Source organism: Lutra lutra, chromosome X, assembly GCF_902655055.1.
Source record: "Lutra lutra chromosome X, mLutLut1.2, whole genome shotgun sequence".
NCBI classification, from domain to species: Eukaryota; Metazoa; Chordata; class Mammalia; order Carnivora; family Mustelidae; genus Lutra; species Lutra lutra.
The window spans coordinates 67963201-67987872 of NC_062296.1; the positions used below are offsets into that span (position 1 = coordinate 67963201).

The window sequence follows — 24672 nt, forward strand, 5'->3', positions numbered from 1 at the left end:
TCTTATCTCTTAAGGCTATGAGCTCCTTCATAGCTGAAATATTTAAAAGCATGATCATGGCCTGGAGACACAGATGAGATTCAGTAAAACAGCACTGGCTTGAATTAAATTACTGAGAATATTGGGAGGAAAATTTCATACACAAGTAAAGTGGATTCTTGGTGATTACAAAGTATGAAGTTAAGGCCTTCTGGGCTCTACCACAAAAACAAAATTAAAATTACATACTGCAGCCTTAACTTTACTCATTTTTATTATAAGAAGTATATTCTATAAAATTGGAATTTTCCGTATCTCCTTGCTATGTAAATTATGTGGACCATTTCATACTGAATTATTAATTACCACTAGAATTCTAACAATACAATAGGACAAAAATATAATTTTCTCTATTTTTCCTTGGTTTCTGTTAATAATATAATTTCATTTCAAGTGACCCCATGGTAGTGTGTGTTTATAGAGGCTCTAATGAAAATCTAGCATTGCTGGCACAAAAATCTTGGATTTGTGAGTTAATTTTAGGTAACATAACACTTTTTTTTTAGCAAAGTCTTCATTTATGATAGAGAAGTGGCACCAAGAAAATGGTAACTTAGTTAATTAAATACTGCAAGCAGAATCAGTTTTACTAACATAGTACATATACTCAACTATACACACATATATATACACCCAACCAATTTAGAACCCTCAAAATAAAAATCATATCTAAAGGACATCATTACATGTGCAACACATTTTAGTGTCAGTGTGTTTCCTTCACTGACGTGAAGAACAAATTCTCCCTTTTCTGGAGAACTGAAACCCGGCAGCCATGTTACTTCACATTCCAATGAAGAGAATGGTTCAACCGTGCCTACAGAGAATTTAGAAAGAACAGATATTGACCACATATTAATTATATACATTTTAATGTCCAAAATAAGAAGCAGCATAAGAATATAATGACATTATAACAAATTATTTATATTAAACTCAAAATATACAGAAATGCTACAGATTATCAAATGAGTACAGACCTACAGAGTTTGATTAAAATCTAAAACACACACCTTATTTTCCAATTTTATTAGGCAGAACAAAATATTTGATAAAAAGTATGCCAATATTGGGGCACCTGGGTGGCTCAGTGGGTTAAAGCCTCTGCCTTGGGCTCAGGTCATGATCCCAGGGTCCTGGGATGGAGCCCCGCATCAGGCTCTCTGCTCAGCAGGGAGCCTGCTTCCCTTCCTCTCTCTCTGCCTGCCTCTCTGCCTACTTGTGATCTCTCTCTTTCAAATAAATAAATAAAATCTTTTAAAAAAAAGTATGCCAATATTCAGCAAAATGTCCCCCTCATATGTTTCCCAACACTCTGACATAGTTGTTAACATCACTTATTCAGTTTTCAGAGGAAGGAATTACAATTATCAGAGGCTTTTTAAAAATGTTCACATCCTTAGAGATATCACCTCTGATATCCTCTGATGTAACTATTAGTAATTAACACATTTTTATAATTCAAATGTATTGAGAACCCAGGAAGTATCAGGCATATTTGGTGTGAGCTGCTTCATCTGTTTAAATTTATCATTTTCTTTGGAGTAAGAAAATAATAATGGAAAGAATGACTTAGAAGTTTTATTCCTCTTATGCCATCAGAAGGCCACAGATTGGTATTCCAGGACTGCCTTAGCAGGATGACGATGCCTTCAAGGAGCAATGATCTTTCTAGCTTCCTACTACCATTCCATTACTATGTTGGCTTTCATCCGTGTAGGAAGGTATCATAGTATAGTGGTTATAAAAGCACAAATTCAGGGCTCCTGGGTGGCTCAGTGGGTTAAGCCTCTGCCTTCGGCTCAGGTCATGATCTCAGGGTCCTGGAACCGAGCCCTGCACCAAGCTTGCTGCTCAGTGGGGAGCCTGCTTCCCCCTCTCTCTCTGCCTGCCTCTCTGCCTACTTGTGATCTCTCTGTCAGATGAATAAATAAAATCTTTTTTAAAATAAATAAATAAATAAACAAACAAACAAACACAAATTCTAGGTCAAAATCCATGGTTCCAATTTCAGCTCTGCCATTTTCTAGCTGAGACCTTGGAAAATTTATTTAACATATGTCACAGAGCCTCCTCAGACATAAATGGGGATAACAGCTGTATGCAACTCAGAGAACTGTAGGGATTAAAGAAGCTCATATATGAAGAAGTATTTCAAACAGTGCCTGGCACCAAGAAGGAAGATAGAGCTAAAAGAAACCGTTGCCCCTATCTCATTGTCAAGAAAAGCTGGGAAAAAGAGATTTCTAGATATGAACATTACCACCCCCCCAAAAAAAGGGTCCTCTTAGGGGAATGGATATCAGATATAGACTTAGCAATATCTATTACAATAGCATATAGATATGAACAAATAACTATAGATGACATACCAAATACACAGTGAGAGTAGGTGGGGGTGGGGGGAACCTAAATTAGCCCAAGGAAGGGGAGGAAACTTCATTATATAAGACGGCATTTGAACTGTGAAAAATGAGCAGAAACTCTGCTGGAGGACAAAGCCTGGGGGAGTATAAAAGTTGAGTGACCATGCTGGAAGAGAACGGTGTATCAAAAAGTTTGATTGGAAGTAACTCTGACAAAGCAGATCTAATACGATCTATAAAGACACCCAAGCATGCTAAGAGTTGAGAGGAGCACAGGATTATAGATCCATGTGGAAGGGTCAGCGAGGTAAGTATCTTCCCTTCCATCAGCACTGTTATATTTATTTTTCTCCAGGAACATTATATTATCAGGAAACAGGGGAAATAAACCAGATAGCCACATTGAGCAAGGCTGGGATTGGCAGGGCAGATTCTATACATGGTCAAGGGTCTTTTACCGAAAGACAGTGAGAGTGAACTGCTTGAAGCCAAGTGTGAGGACTGAGCGGACTCAACAGTTCAGTCAGATGAAAGACAACACAGAAAAAAAAACACAAAAAGCACAAACGTGAATAGTACCTAACAAAAAAGTCAAATAAGAAGCCCAATTCTATCTTAGAAACATCAATGCACTCTTTTTTTTTTTTAAAGATTTTACTTATTTATTCCTGAGGGACAAAGAGAGAGGGAGAGGGAGGGGGAGAAGCAGGCTCCCCACAGAGCAGGAAGCCTGATGCGGCACTAGATCCCGGCACTACATCCCGGAATCCTGGGATCATGACTTGAGCTGAAGGCAGACGCTTAACCAACTGAGCCACCCAGGCGCGCCATACCAACCCACTCTTAGACTCACCCTCTACAATATCCATGACCCAAATCCAAATCCAAAATACACCACACCTCAGGGAGAAAGCACAATCACAACACAAAATTTAATTTAGAACTACTCACTTTAGTTTACAAAAATATAGACAATGACAGCATTAAACGTATTATTCAGAATGTAAAGCCAATACAGCAAAAAGGATATAAGAAAAGTAACGTAAGGAAAAGTTATTTTCTGTTTTAACAAAGAGGCAAAACAAAATTGAGTAATAATTACATGAATATTCTGAACAAAAGGAAAATGACATAAGAAAAACCCATGTATATAATATAAATTATGCACACTTTCTTCAACGCTACATGAAATAGATTTGAGTACTTTATTATTTGTGTCCTAAAAAAAATTCAAAAGTACTTAAAGCCTAATGGTATTGATCAAAAACGTTGTATTTGGAATTAAATGTCTTTATGTTTTGTGCTTTGATTGAAAAATATAGCAGATGTCATAAGCCACCAAAAAAATTGAAACACTAAAATCACCCCTGTAAAAATAAGAATTCTAACAATTAGGAGAAGCATAACCAGCATTCAAGTTCATAATTATAAATCCACTTCTCTTTTGTCAAATCAAGCATCATCACTACATTTCCACAGCAGGCACCAAGGGAAAGCCCCACCCATTCCGCCCTGGTTAGGATGGAGAAATACAAGGAAAAGTGCCAAGCACTGAGCTTTCCAGACATGCTCTGTGCCTTATCATGTGCTTAACCAAACCTGCAACGAATGTAGATAATGTAACTACCACAACATGATGCCTGTTTTCAACTAGAGAAGGCTTATCCAGAATCTCTGAAATGTGAAGAAGTATTCTCTCTCTCTTGTCTGATTATTCACTCAGTTTTTCTCTAGTACCAAGGCAGGACTCAGGCTTACCAGTGTTAATCATAAAAAAAGAGCCTGGTCAAATGAATCTGCCAGAAACTGATGGAAGTATAGCTTGAATGCTTAATAAATTATAATCTGGGATTTGTTAAATCAATACACATTAATAAAAAGATTAAGTATGGCTTTATCAATGATTTCCAACCCAATGAAGGTACAGTACTACTTTACCACTGTATAGATCCATGAATATATCCACACTAAAATTAAATGAATTTAAATTAATGCTGAAGCTCATTTGTAACACTCCCTGTTACAAACACCAGTGAACTTACATAAAAATCATGATTTGGAAATGACTGATACTCAAAAGAATATATACCTATGGCAAGATTTCTATAAACCAGTACTTGTCTTTGATTGGAAATATAGTCTATTTAGACCCCAAATGATGAATATTCCTAAATTAGAAATAAAGAGGGAAAGAGTGGAAGGAAGAAGGGAAGAACATAGGGAAGGAAGGAGGGAAAGAAAAAGAAAGGTTAGAAGCAGGGAACAAGTAATTGATAGTGGGGATGGCTGGCTAGATGCACATGAGGCTATCACTACTCTGAGGACATTTTCAGGGAAAAAAGAAGTCCAAACAGAATTAGAAAATTTTCATAACCACGTAACTATCTAATTCTTTGACAACCACTCTTTGCCAGTCTTTACGGAAGGAGTTTTCCATACATTTAATCTTTATGAGATATATTAGTCTCTCCATTTTACAAATAAGGAAACTAGTGCTTTTAGAGTACTTTTCTCAAGATCACAAAACTCAAAGAAGCTAAGACTAGCTTTGAAATCAGTTTTATCTAACCCAAAAGTTTTACTTCCCTTTCAAGCAGAAAAAGACTTCAGCTGATTATAAAACACTACATGAGTCACTGCCAATACAAAAATATAGATCCTTCCAGCTAGCTGAAAAGGCATAACGTATATATACATAAAATGAAGATACTATATAGATCATTCAACTTTTTTTTTTTTTTTTGAGAGAGAATTCATGCAAGTGGGCTTGGGGGACAGGGGTGTGGAGGAGTAGGGACAAAGGGAGAGGGAGACCATCTCAAGCAGGCTCCACGCTCTGACATGGGGCTCAATCTCATGACCCTGAGATCACGACCCAAGCCCAAATCAAGAGTGGGACACCTAACCCACTGCGCCACCCAGATGGCCCTTCATCATTCAACTTCTAACTTGCCACCTTATTTCTTTAAACAATAGCTTCTGTCCTCATGAGGTCCTCAGAGCACATCACAATGATGTCTGCAGAATTTGACAGGCTACTAGATAACATTTTAGCAGTTTCCAGGACTCAGATTTATGGCAGGCATATAATGTGGAATTATAGATTCTGGGAACAGCTGAAACAAGGCTAACAGGACACTTAACAAATATATGGAACCACCAAAACAATAAATCAGAGATCATTTTCTATTAGTTAAAAAAATTACTTATTTAAATGACAGGGGTGGGGTTTTTTTTGGTTTTTTTTTTTAGATTTTATTTATTTACTTGACAGAGAGAGACACAGTGAGAGAGGGAACACAAGCAGGGGGAGTGGGAGAGGGAGAAGCAGGCTTCCTGCTAAGCAGGCAGCCCAATTCTGGGCTTGATCCCAGGACCCCAGGATCATGACCTCAGTCAAAGGCAGCCGCTTAATGACTGAGCCACCCAGGTGCCCCTTAAATGACAGTGTTAAGTTTTTAATTTTATTAACTGGATTTTATTACCTATAGTAAATATTGGTTATAAAGAATTTGTGAATGCTTCTAAAATGATTCACAATCCAACAAAATATAAGTTATTCTGAATCATATCCTGTCACCGTTATCAAACTAAAACTAATCAAGACAATACTGTGTTGTTCATCAATATCTGTGAAGATTTATTTTGTCAACTTGGCTATACTTGGCCAAGCTATGGTACCCACTTCTTTGGTCCATCTAGATATTGCTGTAAAGGTATTTTTCAGATGGTATGAACATTTTAATCAGTAGATTTTAAGTAAAGATTACCTCCCATAATGTAAAAGGATCTCATCCAATAAACTGAAGGCCTGAAGAGAAAAATCTGAAGTCCCTTTGGAATCAAGTCTGCAACATCAATCCCTTCCTGGGTCTCCAGCCTGACAGCCTACTGGAGTGCCCACACAACTGTCTGAGCCAATTCCTTAAAATTAATCTCCTCCCTTCCTCTTTCCCTCTCTCTCTCTCTCTATTTCCTATTGCTTCTATTTCTTTGGAAAGCCATGATACAGGATCCATATTTTCAAATCAAATTTACATATTTAGGTATGTAAATATATATGCCCCAATGACCATGTCTGATTTGCTTCTATTTTTAGTACCATTATACGGTTCATACTCAATAAATGAGTACTGCCTGAGCACATGAATAAATGAGTATCTAAATCAAACAAATAGGATAAACTGTTACCTTTAGCTGGACGAATGGAAAATGCCATTCCTCTTTTTGTAATTACTGGCTGCCATTCAAATTTGGCAAAATAATTCTGATGATTATACAACCCCACTGTCCCCATAAAACATGTTTTCATGGAGAAGCCTTGTGGTCTCAATACTAGCTCATTAGAAGATAGCTCAAGCTTTACTGGCATGACAACTGCCATCACGAGGATATGGCCACCAGGTATATTGTTCACTGTAAAGGTGAAAGACCTGTAACACAGCAAAAGTAATCAAACTTAATTGACAATAGCTATTTGCAGTTGCAGAATTCAGTTACATATAAAAATGCATATATTGTTGACTAACGCCCACAATTAATCTTTAGTAAGAAATACATCAAAACATTTATGACTACCACTGAAATATCAATCTACAAATCTACAAATTGATGCACATATAGTTTCTGTGTTTGCAGACAAAATATGACATATTCAACAATTACTGAGTCAAAAAAATACATATTCTACAAAAGGGCATTTTGATTCTAGCATACAGAAATTCAAAAATAAATCTTACTTCCAAAATTTTCCAATGGTGGGAGATTCAAATACCATTGATATATAAGTACTAGCTGTAGGCGGAATCACATATGAAAATTGGTTTGTTTTCTGAAGTTCTTCCAAATTAATATCTAAGTGGATCAAAATATGCATAGGTAGCATATTAATAACATGCAGTAGACGAGTATTTGTGGAGTTCACACAAATATCACCAAAGTTAAGGACAGAGGGCCCTGAAAAAAATGAAAAATGATTAAGTTTAGTTTTGGTAAATGTATTCAGTAATTTTAAATTTCCATACTATATTTTCACCAATTAATTTATAAAAAACGGAACTTAGAAAAATATTTCTTATAATATCATAAGTTACTAACCAAGACTGTTACCTAAATGCCCATAATTTGGCATTTGGAGATTACTGGCTAAAATTCAATATAAATATATCCTAATTATATGGAAAATTGTATTGAAAAATTATTAGAACTCGTAACTCATTTTAATATACGAATCTGCATACTCCAACACCTTCTCCACTTCGATCAGTACATTTATGTTCATTTATCCAGAATTTATAGAAACTGGTAATTTTCCCATTGCTCAATACTTAATTTTCCCGGGGCGCCTGGGTGGCTCAGTGGGTTAAGCCGCTGCCTTTGGCTCAGGTCATGATCTCAGAGTCCTGGAATCGAGCCCCGCATCGGGCTCTCTGCTCGGCAGGGAGCCTGCTTCTTCCGCTCTCTCTGCCTGCCTCTCTGCCTACTTGTGATCTCTCTGTCAAATAAATAAATAAAATCTTTAAAAAAAAATACTTAATTTTCCCTTTTTTTTAAGATTTATTTATTTACTTTAGAGAGAGAGAGAGAGCATGAGGGGAGTTTAAAGTTTTCCCTTTTAAATGACAGAAGTTTTTATATCATGCAATTTTAATAATTATGTTTTCTATGTCTCTTAACAACTTGATTTAATAGTAACTGACATATAATAAGCTGCATGTGTTTAAAGTGTAGAATTTCTTTTCTTTTTTTTTTTAAGGATTTTATTTATTTATTTGACAGAGAGAGACTAGCAAGAGAGGAAACAAAAGCAGGGGGAGTGGGAGTGGGAGAAAGCAGGCTTCCTACAGAGCAGGGAGCCCGATGTGGGGCTCGATCCCAGGACCCTGGAATCATGACCAGAGCCGAAGGCAGATGCTTAACAAGTGAGTCACCCAGGCGCCCCAAACTGTAGAATTTAAGTGTTGACATGTATACACCTATGAAACCATCACCACAAGGAAGAGAGTGAACACCCACCACTCCAAAGTTCTCTTGTGCCCCTTTATATTCTCTCCTTCCCTTAATTCTCAGTACTCCCCCTTCCCAGACCCCCACTCATGTACATTATGTCACGGTAGACCAGGTCACATGTTTTAGAGTTAAAATTTTAAGAGTGGAATAATGTAACATGTGCAGTTTTCTCTGGTTTCTTTCGCTCTACAAATTCCCTGGAGATTCATTCAAGTTGTTTCAGGTGTCAGTCATCCATTCTTTTATATTACAAAGAGGTAGTCCATTACAAATTACTATTCCTTCACTTGTTGAATGACACTTGGATTGCTTGTAGGTAGTGGCTAATACAATTAAAGCTTCTAAAATATTTGTACACAAGTATTTGTTTGAACACATGATTTCATTTCTTTTGGACAAATATCTAGGAGTGGAATGCATGGATCATATGGCAAATGCATGTACAGATGTGTAAGAAACTGCCTAACTCTTTTCAAGTGGTTGTGTAATTTTCCACTCTGCTGGCAATGTATAAGAGTCCCAGATCCCTCACATCTTTGGCAACAACTCAAATGGTGAGTTTTTGGTTTGAGTTTTTTTGTTTTGTTTTTAACTTTAGCCATTTTAATAGATTTACAGTAGTATCTCGTTGTGGTTTTATTCTGTTTCCCTAATGACTAACAACATTATGTATCTTTCTACATGTTTATTTCCTTTGTATATTATAAAAATGACCAAATAAGCAATTATGATTACTCTTGAAATAAGAAGAAAAAGATTTTCAGCAAAGAAAGCGAATACCCAAAGAAGAACTAAATAGAAACTCTAAGATTAAAAAATACAGTAAGTAAAATAGAAACCTCTTAGATATGCTCATTAACAGAATGAGAGGACAGAAGGAAAAGTCAGTGAACCAAAGAAATATCAACAGAATTTATCCAACCTGACAAAGAGAAAGAAAACAGATTGAAAAAAAAATTAAGAGTCTTGGAGACCTGCGTAACAAAAGCAGAAGGTTTAAAAATCATGTAAAAGGAGCCCCAGAGTGAGAAAGTAAAGGGTGGAGGGGACTGGGAAAATATCTGGGAAAAAATAATAGCTGAAAAATGCCCAAATGTAGAAAAAAAGTAAACTTTCACACACTAGAAGCTCAGTGAAACCTAAACAGAACAAACAAACAAAAAAACAAACAAAACCATGACCAGACCTTTGAAAACTTTTGAGAACTAAAGATAAACTTTTGAAAGTAAAAACAAAGAATCTTGAGTAACATTTCAAAGTCTTGATATAACAACATTTATATCAAATTGATATCAAACAACATTTATATCAAATGTAAATGACACAAATGCACCAATTAAAAAACACAGATTGTGAGAATGCATGAAAAAGTACTATATGTTGCCCACAGGAAACTTAACTTCAAGTACAGTGACATAGTTAAGTCAAAAGTAGAAACAAGTAAAAAGATAAACAATGCAAAGACTAAACAAAAGAAAGCTTTGATAGCTAGATCAGTATCAGACAAACTACACTTCAGAGCAAAGAAAATTACCAGGGACAAAGAGGACCAAGAAAGCTTAACAGTCTTAAATGTGTATGCACCAAGCAAGGGAGCTTCAAAATAAGTGAAACAAAATTGACAGAATTAAAAGGAGAAATAATAAAATCTACAATTACAGTTTGGGATGTCAATCACCTTTGTCAATAACTGACAGACTGTCTAGACAAAAAAGCAGTAAGGATTTAGTAGAAATGAATACCATTAACTAATTGGTATATAACTGACTTTTAAAGAATACTCCATCCAACAATAGCAGAATACTTCTTTTCAAGTCACATGAACCTTCAACAAAAGGGACCACATCCAGGGTCACACTTAACAAATCTTCAAAAAATCTAGAATTAAATACATACATGTGTGTACTTTGACCAAATGAAATCAAACTAGAAAACCATAGCGGAAAAAATCTTGGAATTAAATAACACACTTTTTTTTTTAAATATTTTATTTATTTATTTGACAGAGAGACCACAAGTAGGCAGAGCAACAGACAGAGCGGGGGGGTGGGGGAAGCAGGCTCCCTGCTGAGCAGAAAGCCCGATGCGGGGCTCGATCCCAGGACCCTGGGATCATGACCTGAACCAAAGGCAGAGGCTTAACCCACTGAGCCACCCAGACGCCCTTAAATAACACACTTCTAAATAACTTGTGAGCCAAAGAGAATGTTTCAAGGAAAATTAGATAATACAGTTGACCCTTGAACAATAAGGGTTTGAACTACATGGGTCCACTTATATGCACCACCACCCCCAATAAACATGTATTTTGTGTTGTGACTTAAAAGTAAGGAAGAAGCACCAAATGACTAGAAGCCAAGGGAAGGCTGAGGAAAGATATAGAGAAAGCTGGAACAATAAGGCTCTTTTCTGATCCAGACACTCCCCACCTCAATACCTGTTCACTTAGGTCTTGAAATGAAGAGCAAAGGGGCGCCTGGGTGGCTCAGTGGGTTAAAGCCTCTGCCTTCAGCTCAGGTCATGGTCTCCGGGTCCTGGGATCGAGCCCTGCATCAGGCTCTCTGCTCAACAGGGAGCCTGCTTCCCCCCCTGCTCCCCCCCCACACCTGCCTCTCTACCTACTTGTCATCTCTGTCTATCAAATAAATAAATAAAATCTTTAAAAAAAAAAATGAAGAGCAAAAACAATGGCTCTGGGAAGGGATTCTTGCCAAAGCAGCAGGGCTCTTCACTAGTGGGAGGCAACCAGGGACCACTGAATAATAACCTTCCCCCCACCCCTGGATAAAGGGATCTGGGAGAACATGGATGTATGTTGGGGCAGGGGGGAGGGCAGGTCAGGGCAGCAGTAGGGAGAAGCTCGAAGTGGACAATGGAAAGGGGCCCTATACATGGTGTTGAAAGTGCTTCCAGATGGGGAGTTAATACTGTCAGGTAACTGGCAGCTCAGCACTTACCAGTGTTTCCTGAAAGCAGAAACTGTGTTAGAACTCCATAACAGGGGTCAGGTAGGACAAGTGACTAGAGAAATAGGTAAAGGTGATCTGCCTTCCCTGGTTCTCTGCACTTGGAAGGAGGCTTCGCATATTCCTGGGTAGAGAAGCAAGGAGCAGGTGTCACTCCAGGATCGAGCTTAGAGAACTTTGGGTGGACACAAGGAGATGGGTGCCTCATTCTACTACTGTACTGTACTGTAAATGTATTTTCCCTTTCTTATGATTTTCTCTTTTTTTAAGATTTTATTCAGGGGCACCTGGGGAGCTCAGTCGTTAAGCGTCTGCTTTCGGCTCAAGTCATGATCCCAGCACCCTAGGATTGAGCCCCACACTGGGCTCTCTGCTCAGCGGGAAGCCTGCTTCTCCCTCTCCCACTCCCCCTGCTTGTGGTCCCTCTCTCCCTGTGTGTGTCTCTCTCAAATAAATAAATAAAATCGTTAAAAAAAAAAAAAGATTTTATTATTTATTTGAGAGAGAGAGAGAGTGCATACACAAGCAGGGGTCCGGGATGCATAGAGGGAGAGGGAGAAGCTGACTTCCTGCTGAGCAAGGAGCCCCACGTGGGGCTGGAACCTAGGACCCAGGGATCATAACAAAGGCAGTCACTTAACTGACTGAGCAACAATACTCTTTGCACAACATCCAATGTAACCCAGACTGTATAACAGTTTTCTCTTTTTTTTTAAAAAAGAGTGCATTTATTTATCGAGAGAGCGCACATGTGCCCAATCAAGAGAGCATAAGGAGGGGAAGCTGCAGAGGCAAAGGGAAAAGCAGACTCCCCCACCCCCAAGCAGGGAGCCCAATGCAGGGCTCGATACCAGGACCCTGAGATCATGACCCAAGCTGAAGGCAGCTGCCCAACCAACTGAACCACCCAGGCGCCCCTCTGTAACAGTTTTCGCTAACCGATTCAGTTAATCTCCAAATCCTCTACTGTGTCTCTTGGCAATCACTTTTTTTTGAAAGACAGAGAGGAAGCCGGGGAAGGGCAGAGAGAGAGGGAGAGAGAAAATCTAAAGCAGGCTCTAAGCCCCAGCATTGGACCCCAATGTGGTACTTGACCTCAGGACCCTGAGATCATAACCTGAGGTGAATTCAAGAGTCAGACTCTGAACGAACTGAGACACCCCAGTGATCCCCACTTCACTTTTTTAAATATAAATACAGAGCAAAATTTTCTGAAATTGTTTCCACTAATAGTGTCAGTCCCTGTTCTGTGCAGAGGTTCAAAAAACACCTTCAAGGTATAAAAACGAGAGTGATACAAAATTCCCACCATCGCAGTTGCTGACCTTGTAAACTCTCACAGGGACCCTGTCCCCAGGGAAAAGGTCACTATTAAAATAGGACACCAGGTGAAGGAAGGGAGAGAAGCTGGTAGAGGATTTGTAGAAGAGACACTGGGCACAGCCTTCTAGCTTTGCTCCTTTGGAATTTGTATAGATTTGCTTATCTGATTAATCAGTCAGCAATTTGGAAGACACAAAGCAGGAACCACCCAATAATGAAACCTAAGTCCATGGGACTACAAAGCCCTGTACCTGTCATGTGCCTGGCACAAGAGAAGCACAGTAAATGACATTTAACCTGAAGTGAACTGCATCCACAACCCCAGACAAGCAATGAACTAATGAGTTCCCAGTCTGCCACTCCCAAGTGCCCCACTGTCATTGTGTGGCAAGGAGGTTTAGCTCTGGTGGGAGAATCCAACTCTTTAAGCCAGTCCATGTCAGTCACTTTCCCCAGAGCCAGATCATAGTTTGGGCATTTCCCACAGCCCTCACTGATAGGAGACTTGCCACCGACCAACCAGAGCAAACCATCACCACCCAGATATTTAAGCACTTTGCAGCACTGTGTTTCCTCTGACCTTGCACCTCTTCACCTATCACCTTTAGTCTACATAACAAAAAAATAGGTATTTGGTGTTCTGTGTATTGGGTTCTCCAATAGAGGGAAAATCAGCACAACCATACCAATTAATCCTGCCTAGAATGAAATGGAAACTTCCTCTTCAGACTAGTATAGACTACTATTTCTTTAACAATAATCATCCTTTAATAGGCTTGATGAAAATGACCTAGGGAAGGATACTGTTCAATACCCTTGCAAGGGAATTGTCATTTGTTTTTCCTTTTTTTTTTTTTTTTTTAAGATTTTATCTATGTATTTGAGAGAAAGAGTGAGCGAAAGAGCAGGAACACAAGCAGGGAAGGAGGAGAAGGAAAGGGAGAAGCAGACTACCCGCTGAACAGGGAGCCCACTGTGGGGCTCGATCCCAAACTCTGGGATCCCATGACCTGTGCCAAAGACAGACACCCACGCACCCCTGTCACTTGTCTCTTAACTCATGCCTAGGGTTGTTGTCAAAACAATAATTATCTCTTTTTTTTTTTACAGATTTTATTTATTTATTTGACAGAGAGAGATCACAAGTAGACGGAGAGGCAGACAGAGAGAGAGAGAGAGAGAGGGAAGCAGGGTCCCCGCTGAGCAGAGAGCCCAATGTGGGACTCGATCCCAGGACCCTGAGATCATGACCTGAGCCGAAGGCAGCGGTTTAACCCACTGAGCCACCCAGGCGCCGAAAACAATAATTATCTCAATGGCAAACATCCAGAGACGGTCAACACCAGGACCTGAGGTTTTAGTACTGGTTGGGGCAAGCAAGAGATCCAGAAGCAAGACAAAGTGGGTCTTAATAAAATCCAGTTTATACCCATAATAACCAAAGCAATCTTGAAAAAGAAGAGCAAATTTGGAGGATTTACACTTAGCTGCTTCCAAAACTTACTCTAAAGGTACAGACAGTATCAAAGACAGTGTAGATCTGTCATAAGGACAGACATACAGATCAGTGGAACAGAACTGAGACTCTAGAAACAAACCCTGATATATATGGTTGACTGATTTTCAACAAGGGTGTTAAGGTAATTAAATAAGGAATGACAGTGTTTTCAACAAATGGTGCTAGGACAACTGAACAGCCACATAAAACAGTATGAACTTAGACTCTTAACTCACAATATACATAAAAATTAATCCAAAAGGAATTGTAGTCCTAAATGTAAGATCTAAAATTATAAACATTTTAGAAGAAAACAAGGGAAAGTATTTGTGACACTGAGTTAGCTACAGATTTCTTGGGTATGAAATCAAAAGCACGATCTATAAAAGAAAAAAATTATAATAAAAAAAATTTTTATCAGTAAATTCAATTTCACTTAAAGTAAAATCTTCTGTCCTTTTTTTTTTTTTTAAAGATTTTATTTATTTATTTGAGAGACAGAAATCACAAGTAGGCAGAGAGGCAGGCAGAGAGAGAGGGGGAAGCAGGCTCCCTGCTGAGCAGAGAGCCCAATGCGGGGCTCGATCCCAGGACCCCAGGATCATGACCTGAGCCGAAGGAAGAGGCTTTAACACACTGAAACACCCAGGCACCCCAAAACTTCTGTGCTTTAAACAACACTATTTAAAAACTAAAAAACAAAAACAAGCCGCAGACTCTGGAAATCATATATCTGATAAAGGACTTATATCCAGAATACATAAACAATACTTACAACTCTACAATAAGAAGGCAAATGTTCAAATCAAAAATTGGGCTAAGAATTTCAAAGTCACTCCTCCAAAGGAGAGATACACTTATGCCAATTTAAATGCATGAAAATATATTCTACGTCTTAGTCACGAGCAAAATGCAAATCAAAACCACAGTGAGAACATTTCACACCACTAGGATGGCTATAATCAAGAAAGACAGAACATAACATCTGGTGAGAACTTGGAGTAATCGTAACTCTCGTGCACTGTTGGTGGGACTGCAACTTGGTACACTCTGGGAAGTTTTTGGCAGTTTCTTGAAATGTTAGACAGAAACTTACCATACAACTCAGCAATTCCACTCCTAGGAATCTAACCAAAAGAAATGAAAACATATGTTCACTCGAAGAATTATATGTGAACATTTATAGCAACATTATTCACAATAGCCTCAAACTGAAAACAGCTCATGTCCATCAACTTGTAAATGGATAAACAAAATGTGGTACTACCATAAATGAAATGCTATTTAGACATAAAAAGAAAATATTTATACCTATTTATACCTACTGGATGAACCTCAAAAGCATTATGCTAAGTAAAAGCTTCAATATATGAGAGACTACATATTGTACAATTCCTTTTATATGAAATGTTCTAAAGAGGCAAATCCACAGTGAGAGAAAATTGATTACCAGTTGCCTGGGGCTAGGGGTGGGATTTGGGAGTAAGTACATACAGTCCTGAGGGTGATGGCAGCATTCTAAAATTGAATTATGATAATGGTTGCATAATCCCATAAACTTACTAAAATTCACTGACTAGCATACTTTAAACAGGTCAATTTTATGGAATATAAATCATGCTCCAATAAACCTGTGTAAAAAAAAAAAGGCTTTAATAGTTTTTTATAGATTCTTACCAACAATTACTTGATGAATTTGCTTTGGCGTCAAAATTAAGCTGCAATCATGTTTTTCATGGGGCGTGAATGGTTCCGATTTAAGTCCTTTGAGAACCTGTGGAAAAATGTTACTCCAAAATTAATTCTAAATATTACCAAAAGATATTTTAAGAATTCTCATGACTCAATGAAATATAAAATATTGCACGTGCCTTTCTTTTCAGAGCCTTCGTCTCCTTGGAGTCTATATTTCTGGTATTTAGTAATTGGTTAGGTTTGATCAGACACTTTCCTGAACATAATTCCTCTTCTATTTCCGTTTCTGAGAGTGAGGGTGACTTTAGACCCGATGCTGGCTGTAATCCTATGTCTGTATCGTTATATGAATACATGCATTCCCTATTAAAATCATAATAATAACTAATTGAGGCCAAAGGTTTTAGAAAATATACTGGCAAACCCCAACATTCCCTATAGCTCATGCTGCTGCTACCACACTCAGAACCACTTACAAAGAATGGTGCACTAATCTACATAAAATTACCTTCTGCTGAGAAGACCCCATTCTCAAAGACCTCACCAAGGAAGGCGTGCCTACCCCACCACAACCAAGGACAGCTCACCATCAAAGGCTGATACACAGCACAAAAGACAAGCCCTTAAAAAAAGAGAGAGAAGCCCCTTTGGCTCAATGTAGGAACATCTATGAGGCACAATTTATGCTTCAAGAGACCCTAGGCCTCAAGCTGAGTGTAAGCCTCACCTGAAAGACAACATTTCACAGTTCCCTCCCCTGCCCTATCCTGCTTCCCTCATCTTGTTTCTCCTAAAAGAACACTGTGCAGGAATCCATCTCAAGAACTGCTTCTGGGGGGTTGCCTGGGTAGCTCGGTCAGTTAAGCGTCTACCTTCAGCTCGGATCATGATCCCAGGGTCCTAGGATCGAGCCCCGCATCAGGCTCCCTGCTCATCGGGGGCCCTGCTTCTCCCTCTCCCTCCCTCTCCCACTGCTTGTGTTCCCTCTTTTGCTGTGTCTCTCTATAAATAAAATCTTATTAAAAAAAAAGAATTGCTTCTGGGATAAAACCAACATAAGACATTCCCAAACCAAAAGTAAGGAAGGAAATAACCTCAGTTAAAATAGTTCAAGGTGTTGCTATGTTCATATATGAAAAGGTCCCTTAAATCACTAAAAAGAAACTAAGGAGTAAAGAAAAAAAAAAATCTGGCCCTGCAGGCACCACGATCCATTTCATACTGTTTGAGGAAGTGAACTTTACCTCTCTACTCGTTTCCGTAGGCGCACACTTCTTAAATGTTTAATGTATCTTTCATAATAGTTTTCATGTGCTTGCTTTTCCATTTCTTCAAATTTAGTATATGCATAATCAGGATCGACATAGTTGTATCTTGGAATTTTTGTGAAAATCGTCCTACAAGATGAGAAAGTTATGTCGATATTTATATATATGCATTGCTTTAATCAGTCTTTATTGAGTGTCTCCTATGCCAGTGGCTAAGCACAGAACGGCGAAGAGAGCAGGTCCTAGTCCTTTCCCTCATATCCTCTTACATGGCAAGACATTATGACATATAGAACTAGAATAAGATCTAATTTTCTTTCTAACCTAATTCGAGAAAATTCCTAAGGTCACTGGGATACAATGGTACCTACTCTAAAACTACTCTTAGGGAATTAATCAAGTAAGCGATTTGGAGAGTTCTAGATTTACACACGGGACTAGATCTGAATCAGGTTATTGTTTCCCAAGAGTTAGTTACTTTAAGATTGTTGTGAAAAAAAAATTAGAAAAATACATACATAATCATAAATCCTTTTGCTAAACACATTACCTTTTTGGTATCTCAAAGCTCATGCAAGTACCATCAATGGCATAGAGAGAAACCAATCCATAAATAAACTACATCTACTGTATATCTCATGATCACTCATCTGAGTTCATGTTCTTCCTTTCATTTGCCACATATTCTCCACAAAAACAATGTATAATTATTCAGATCTTCTGATGTTGGTCTGCCTAATTCTCAACAGATTTTAACAATCATTAAGATGCTTACCCTCAATAATTAAGCCAATATGAATCTATTAGTTATATGGTCAAATGAAATTTAGTATTTGTCCCTGCTTTCAACAAGTCCTAAATGGTTATGTAAGATAACTTTAACTGAATGACAGTCTTTATGAGAGTAAGGCAATAAGAGAAAAATAAGTGTTCTGCTATTCAAAAACAGTTGTTGAAAAGACCCCCAAGAACCAAAGCAATCTTGAGAAGAATAAAGCTGGAGGTAATACAATTTCAGATTTAAAGATAAACTACAAAGCTATAATAATAAAGACAGTATGGTACTGGCAAAAAATAGACACCTAGATCAACAGAAAAAATAGAGAACCCAGAAATAAACCCATGCTTATACAATCAATTAATCTTACACAAAGGAGGCAAGAACATACAATGAGGAAAAGACAGTCTCTTCAATAAATGATGCTAGGGAAACAGGACAGCTACACGCAAAAGAATGAAACTGGACCACTCTCTCACACCACAGACAAAAATAAACTCAAAATGGAATAAATATCTAAATGTGAAACTTGAAGCCATAAAACTCTTAAAGAAAACATAGGCAGTAATCTCTTTGACATCAGCCTTAGCAATATTTTTCAGGTTATGTCTCCTCAGGCAAGGGAAACAAAAGTAAAAATAAACTATTTGGTTACAATAAACTAAAAAGCTTTTGCACAATGAAGGAAACCATCAGCAAAATGAAAAGGCAACCTACTGAACGGGAGAAGATATTTGCAATGATATGTGCAATGAAGGGTTAATATCCAAAATATATGTATCTATTTAGAACTTATACATCTCAACACCAAAAAAACCCAAATAATCCAATTCAAAAATGGGAGGATGACTAGAATAGACACTTTTCCAGAGAAGACACACATATGGCCAACTGACTCATGAAAATGTGTTCAACATCACTTACTATCAGGGAAATAAAAATCAAAACCACAATGAGATGTCCCCTTACACAAATCAGGATGGCTAATATTAAAAAGACAAGAGATAATAAGTGTTGATGAGGATGTAGAAAAAAGGGAACCGTCCTGCACTCTTGTGAATGTGTGAATGTAAATTAGTACAGCCACTGAGGAAAACGGTATGGAAGTTCCTCAAAAACATAAAAACAGAAATATCATACAACCCAGTAATTCCACTTCTGGGTATTTACCCAAAGAAAACAAAAACGCTAGTTCAAAAAGATATGTGCAATAGCCAAGATATGGAAGAAACCTAAGTGTCTATGAATAGATGCATGAATAAATAAGATATAATACATACACATATATACATATATATGTGTGTATATATGTACACACACACACACACAATGGAATATTACACTCACCCATAAAAAATAATGAAATCTTGCTATTTGCAACATGGATGGACTGAGAGAATTATGCTAAGGGAAATAAGTCAGACAGCAAAAGATAAACGCCATATGATTTCACTTACATGTAAAATCTAAAAAACAAAACAGAAAAACAGAAATACAAATACAGAGATAAACTAGTGGTTGCCAGGGAAGAGGAGAGTGAGGGGGATGGGTAATATAGGTGAAGGGGATAAAAGAGGTACAAATTGCTGGTTATAAAATAAATAAGTCACAGAGATGAAAACTACAGCATAGAAAATATTGTCAATAATACTGTAACAACATTATAAGATGACAGATGATAGCTATACTTATAAGAACTGTCTACTGTATACAATGGTCAAATCAATATGATATACACCTGAAACTAATATATTTCATGTCAACTATAATTCAGTAAAAAATTAAAGCAAGCAAAAAAAAAAAAGAAAGAAAGAAAACAAAGACAGTTGTTGAAATTCAAATTTTCCTCAGGCTTGAGGAAACTTAACCACATTTAGAATCTAGAAATGGTTCCTATATCTGAAGTCCCAAGGTCTGCAAAAAGGAATAAAGGAAAGACATGGAAAGAAGTAGTAAAGTAAATGCCTGGAGTCACAAAGAGCTGGTTATTAACATACCTAAATGCTTATTAGCGCCATAAAGAAAAAAACTTCATGAAGCTAGCACACTGAATTCAACAACACACTGAAAAAAATCATTCACCATGATCAACTAGGATTTATTCCTGGGTTGCAAAGTGGTTCAAAATTTGAAAATTAATCAACATGATTCTTCACATCAGTAAGAAAAAGGATAAAAAAACATATGATCATTTCAATAGACACAGAAAAAGAATTTGACAAAGTACAACATCAACTCATGATAAAAATCCTAAACAAAGTAGGTTTAGAGGGAACATACCTCAAAAGAATAAAGTCCATAAACTAAAAACCCACAGCTAATATCATACTCAATGGGGAAAACTGAGAGCTTTTCCCCTAAGACCAGGAACAAGACAAGAATGTCCACTCTCACCACTTCCATTCAAGAGAGCACAGGAAGTCCTAGCCACAGCAAACAACAAGAAGAAATAAAAAGCATCCAAATAGGTAAGGAAGAAGTAAAATGTTCATTATTTGCAGATAACATGATTATTATATATAGAAAATCTGAAAGACTTCACCAAAAAATCGCTAGAACTGATACACAATTTCAGTAGACACAGGATACAAAATCAATCTACAGAAATCTGTTGCATTTCTATAACTTAATAATAAAGTGGTAGAAAGAGGAATTAAGAAAATAATCACATTTACAATTGTACCCAACATAATAAGATACCTAGGAACCAACCAAACCAAAGAGGTGAAAGATTTATACTCTGAAAACTATAAAACACTGATGAAAGAAATTGAATATAACACTAAGAAATGGAAAGACATTCCATGTTCATGGATTGGAGAACAAATATTTCTTTTTTCTTTTAAAGATTTTATTTATTTATTTGACAGGCAGAGATCACAAGCAGGTGGAGAGGCAGCGGGGGTGGGGGGCGGAGGAGGGAGCAGGCTCCCTGCTGAGCAGAGAGCCCAATTCGGGGCTCGATCCCAGGACCCTGGGACCACAACCCGAGCTGAAGGCAGAGGCTTTAACCCACTGAGCCACACAGGCACCCCGAAATAAAAATTTAAAAAAAAAGAATAAACTTCATGAAATATCTCTTTAGCTTTGAGTAGGTGATTTTTAATGTTCAAAATACAAGGAATAAAGATTTTTTTTAAAGCCTTAAAATTTTTAAGGATTTTATTTATTTATTTGACACAGAGAGAGAGAGACAGTGAGAGAGGGAATACAAGCAGGGAGAGTGGGAGAATGAGAAGCTGGCTTCCCACTCAGCAGGGAGCACTATATAGGCTCGATCCCAGGACCCCAGGGATCATGACCTGAGCAGAAGGCAGAGGCTTAATGACTGAGCCAACCTGGCACCCCAGGGGACAAAGATTATTATGCAAATAAAACACTTTTCTTCATTTATTTATTAAAAAATATTTACCCAGTGCCTATTACATGCCTGACACTCTTCTAAACACAGGACATACTGTAGTAAACAAAAATTAGATAAAAATTCCAAACTTATTTTATTTTCTTGTCAAAAATCATTAATGAAATGCATTAAGAAATAAAATAGCAATTATAGTTACCAACAATTTCATACATCATAAAATTTCATTCAAGTTACTAATTGCTAACCAAAAAAAGCTAAATTTTGTATCTCTATTAATATGGAAAAGAGTAAACTGAGAAAAATAATTTTGGCTATGAGAGAAATAGGAAATCTTTAGCTTCCTTAAAAAAAAAATCTGGCAAGATCTATAAAGAACTTAAGAGCTTATCAAACTCAACACCCAAAAAACAAATAATCCACTGAAGAAATGGGCAGAAGACATGAACAGACATTTCTCTAAAGAAGACATACAAATGGCCAACAGACACATGAAAAAATGCTCCACATCACTTGTCATGGGGGAAATACAAATCAAAACCACACTGAGATACCACCTCACACCAGTTAGAAAGGCTAAAATTAACAAGAACAAATTTTGGTGAGGATGTGGGGAAAGGGGAACCCTCTTACACTCTTGGTGGAAATGCAAGCTGATAGAAGCACTCTGGAAAACAGTAAGGAGGTTGCTAAAATACAGCTACCCTAAAACCCAGCAATTACAGTACTACGTATTTACCCAAAGGATACAAACATAGTAATTCAGAGGGGCAAATGCACCCCAATGTTTATAGCAGCAATGTCCACAATAGCCAAAACTATGGCAAGAGCCCAGATGTTCGTCGACAGATGAATGGATAAAGAAGTGGTATATATATACAATAGAATATTAGTCAGCCATAAAAAAATTGAAATCTTGCCATTTGCAACGATATGGTTGGAACCAGAGAGTATTATGCTAAGGGAAAAAGTCAAGCAGAGAAAGATAATTATCGTACAATTTCACTAATATGTGGAATTTAAGAAACAAAACAGAGGATCTTAGGGGAAGGGTGGGTGATGGGCATTAAGGAGGACATGTGATGTAATGAGCACTGGGTATTATATGCAACTGATGAATCACTGAACTCTACTTCTGATACTGGTAATACACTATATGTTAATTGATAGAATTTAAACAAAATAATTTTTTAAAATCTGGCAGAACTACATTTTACCTAAATTGAATTTAAATAAAGAATATTTTTCAGTCTGGCATTTTTAGATCATATGATTAAGACTAAGACAGAAAAAACATCAATATTAAATTAATATATGTCTATACAAACATATTTTTATAAACATAGGAAAGAACTGAAAAGGATACATAAAAAGTTGTTCCCAACAGATACTTCTGTATGGGAGGGAGTGCAATGAGTCAGAGGGAGAGATAAGTTTTCCTTTTTTATGCTACATAATTATTTAAAATGGCATCTGAGTGATTTCTGCACTTCTATGTTCCATGGTACTTGTCAAACAATAGAGAGAGAAAGGCTGGTATGAATAAAATTTTTAAAATAATACTATGAAAAGACTCAGAATTTTCCAATTGTGGATAATAAAACAATTATGGCCTAATATCAAATGATATTGCAAGAAAACGGCTATAAAATTAAGTGAGCTCACCAAAGGTAAAGAGACAAGTAGAGAAATCCCAGGGACATTATCAAGTTTAGATAGTGTACTAGTAGCACACCAACAGGCAGAAAAGAAACTCTTTTCAGTCTTAAATGTGTAAAAACCAGGATGCCTGGGTTCCTTCTCACTAAGCACTTGTAAGGTAGTGATTTCTTTGAGGTTTCGATCGATATAAATTGAGGTTTAACACCATTTTTGATCCTAATTGTTGAGGTCTTAGTTCAGTTTGGGATTGGTTATGAGAAATGTGACTTTGAGGGGAACAAAGGTGATGATGATGATGATGATGATAACGATGATGATGACAATGACTGGTTTTTCACAGCTGTAAATGTTTTTATTTTTACCTTAGATAAATTCAAGCTGTCAGCCATACTTAATGAATATGACAGTCAAGTCTGAGAACTTGATATATTTCTTTTTTTTTTCTTAAAGATTTTATTTATTTATTTGACAGACAGAGATCACAATTAGGCAGAGAGACAGGCAGAGAGAGAGGAAGTGAAGCAGGCTCTGGGCTCAGCAGAGAGCCCGATGCGTAGCTAGATCCCACCTGAGCCGAAGGCAGAGGCTTTAACCCACTGAGCCACCCAGGCGCCCCTTGATATATTTCTAAATGTGATTTTTTTCTATTACTCTATACTTGTCAACAGCATATTTTAATAATCATCTGGTAAAGCATTCCCTTCCCATAAAGTATACAGTAGAGGTGATGAGAGGTAGTACAAAGCAAATAGAGTAGCATTCAATAACTATCAACTCCAATGTAAAACAAAACAAGAGAAATAAAGTAAAATTTTATTACTATTATTATTATCATCATCATTAGTTTGCTACAACAGGATCTGCTAAGACCTGCTATATCATGTTGGTCACTGTGTCTTTCAAAATTTCTTGTTTTTAATATAACATATTACCTGAAAAGTTTATGCTGGTCTCCAGACCTGATACTTGCAGCTCGATCATTGGGAAAGGCTATCAGTGCACCCTTCATTGACTCTTTACTTATGCGATGATCGTGAAGACGTGTCATGGCTGATTGAAGCATTGTAACAGGTGCACGGTCCTTGTATTTAGGCAAGTCTCTAACCACAAATTGTCCCGTAGGATTAGTGACCAAAGGGGATATACCTTTTATAGAATTGGATATTAAGTTAAATGTTTTTTTAATTTCAACTTTCCAATTAATACCCATGTATTAATACACTACACCATTGGTTCTAACTTAAAACTAAATCCCTAAACAAACAAATTCAGAAAATACAACTATTCCATCTAATAAATGGACATACACAAAACAATTTATAAAATATTGCACATATAAAAAAGAAAACATAGTAACTCAAAGGAATGAGTTAGCCTATGTGACATAGATTTTATAGATCAGAGAGAGCTGAATATCAGCAATTTCATATGGTTCAATGTATAAAAGATAATTGAGTATTACAGCCACAAGATAATCCATGGAATGGTCAAAAGTAGTTTATATTATAGACTCAAATAAAAATGTAGAAGAATAAAATATAAAAACCAATAAATATTTAATATATTTTATAGATCACTAAATCAATGGTATGCAAACTGTAATCCCCAAAATGGCAGCATCAACTACTGTCAGGGTCATGTTAGAAATGCAAATCTTTGGGTTCTACCAAAGTCTTATATAACAATCAATTCTGGGATATAGACCAA

The 24672-nt window shown here is 37.1% G+C and overlaps 1 protein-coding gene across 1 annotated transcript in view; it reads right to left on the reverse strand.

Moving 5' to 3' along the window:
• The window catches only part of CFAP47 (cilia and flagella associated protein 47), a 544336-nt gene that overhangs the window by 459563 nt on the left and 60101 nt on the right, over window positions 1-24672 (reverse strand). The window contains exons 12-18 of the mRNA XM_047716464.1: window positions 23898-24111; window positions 17141-17293; window positions 16073-16259; window positions 15879-15975; window positions 7145-7361; window positions 6597-6838; window positions 726-856 (exon numbers count right to left, since the gene is read on the reverse strand). Of these exons, the coding sequence (XP_047572420.1) occupies window positions 726-856; window positions 6597-6838; window positions 7145-7361; window positions 15879-15975; window positions 16073-16259; window positions 17141-17293; window positions 23898-24111 (1241 nt within the window). The remainder of the gene's footprint in view (window positions 1-725; window positions 857-6596; window positions 6839-7144; window positions 7362-15878; window positions 15976-16072; window positions 16260-17140; window positions 17294-23897; window positions 24112-24672) is intronic.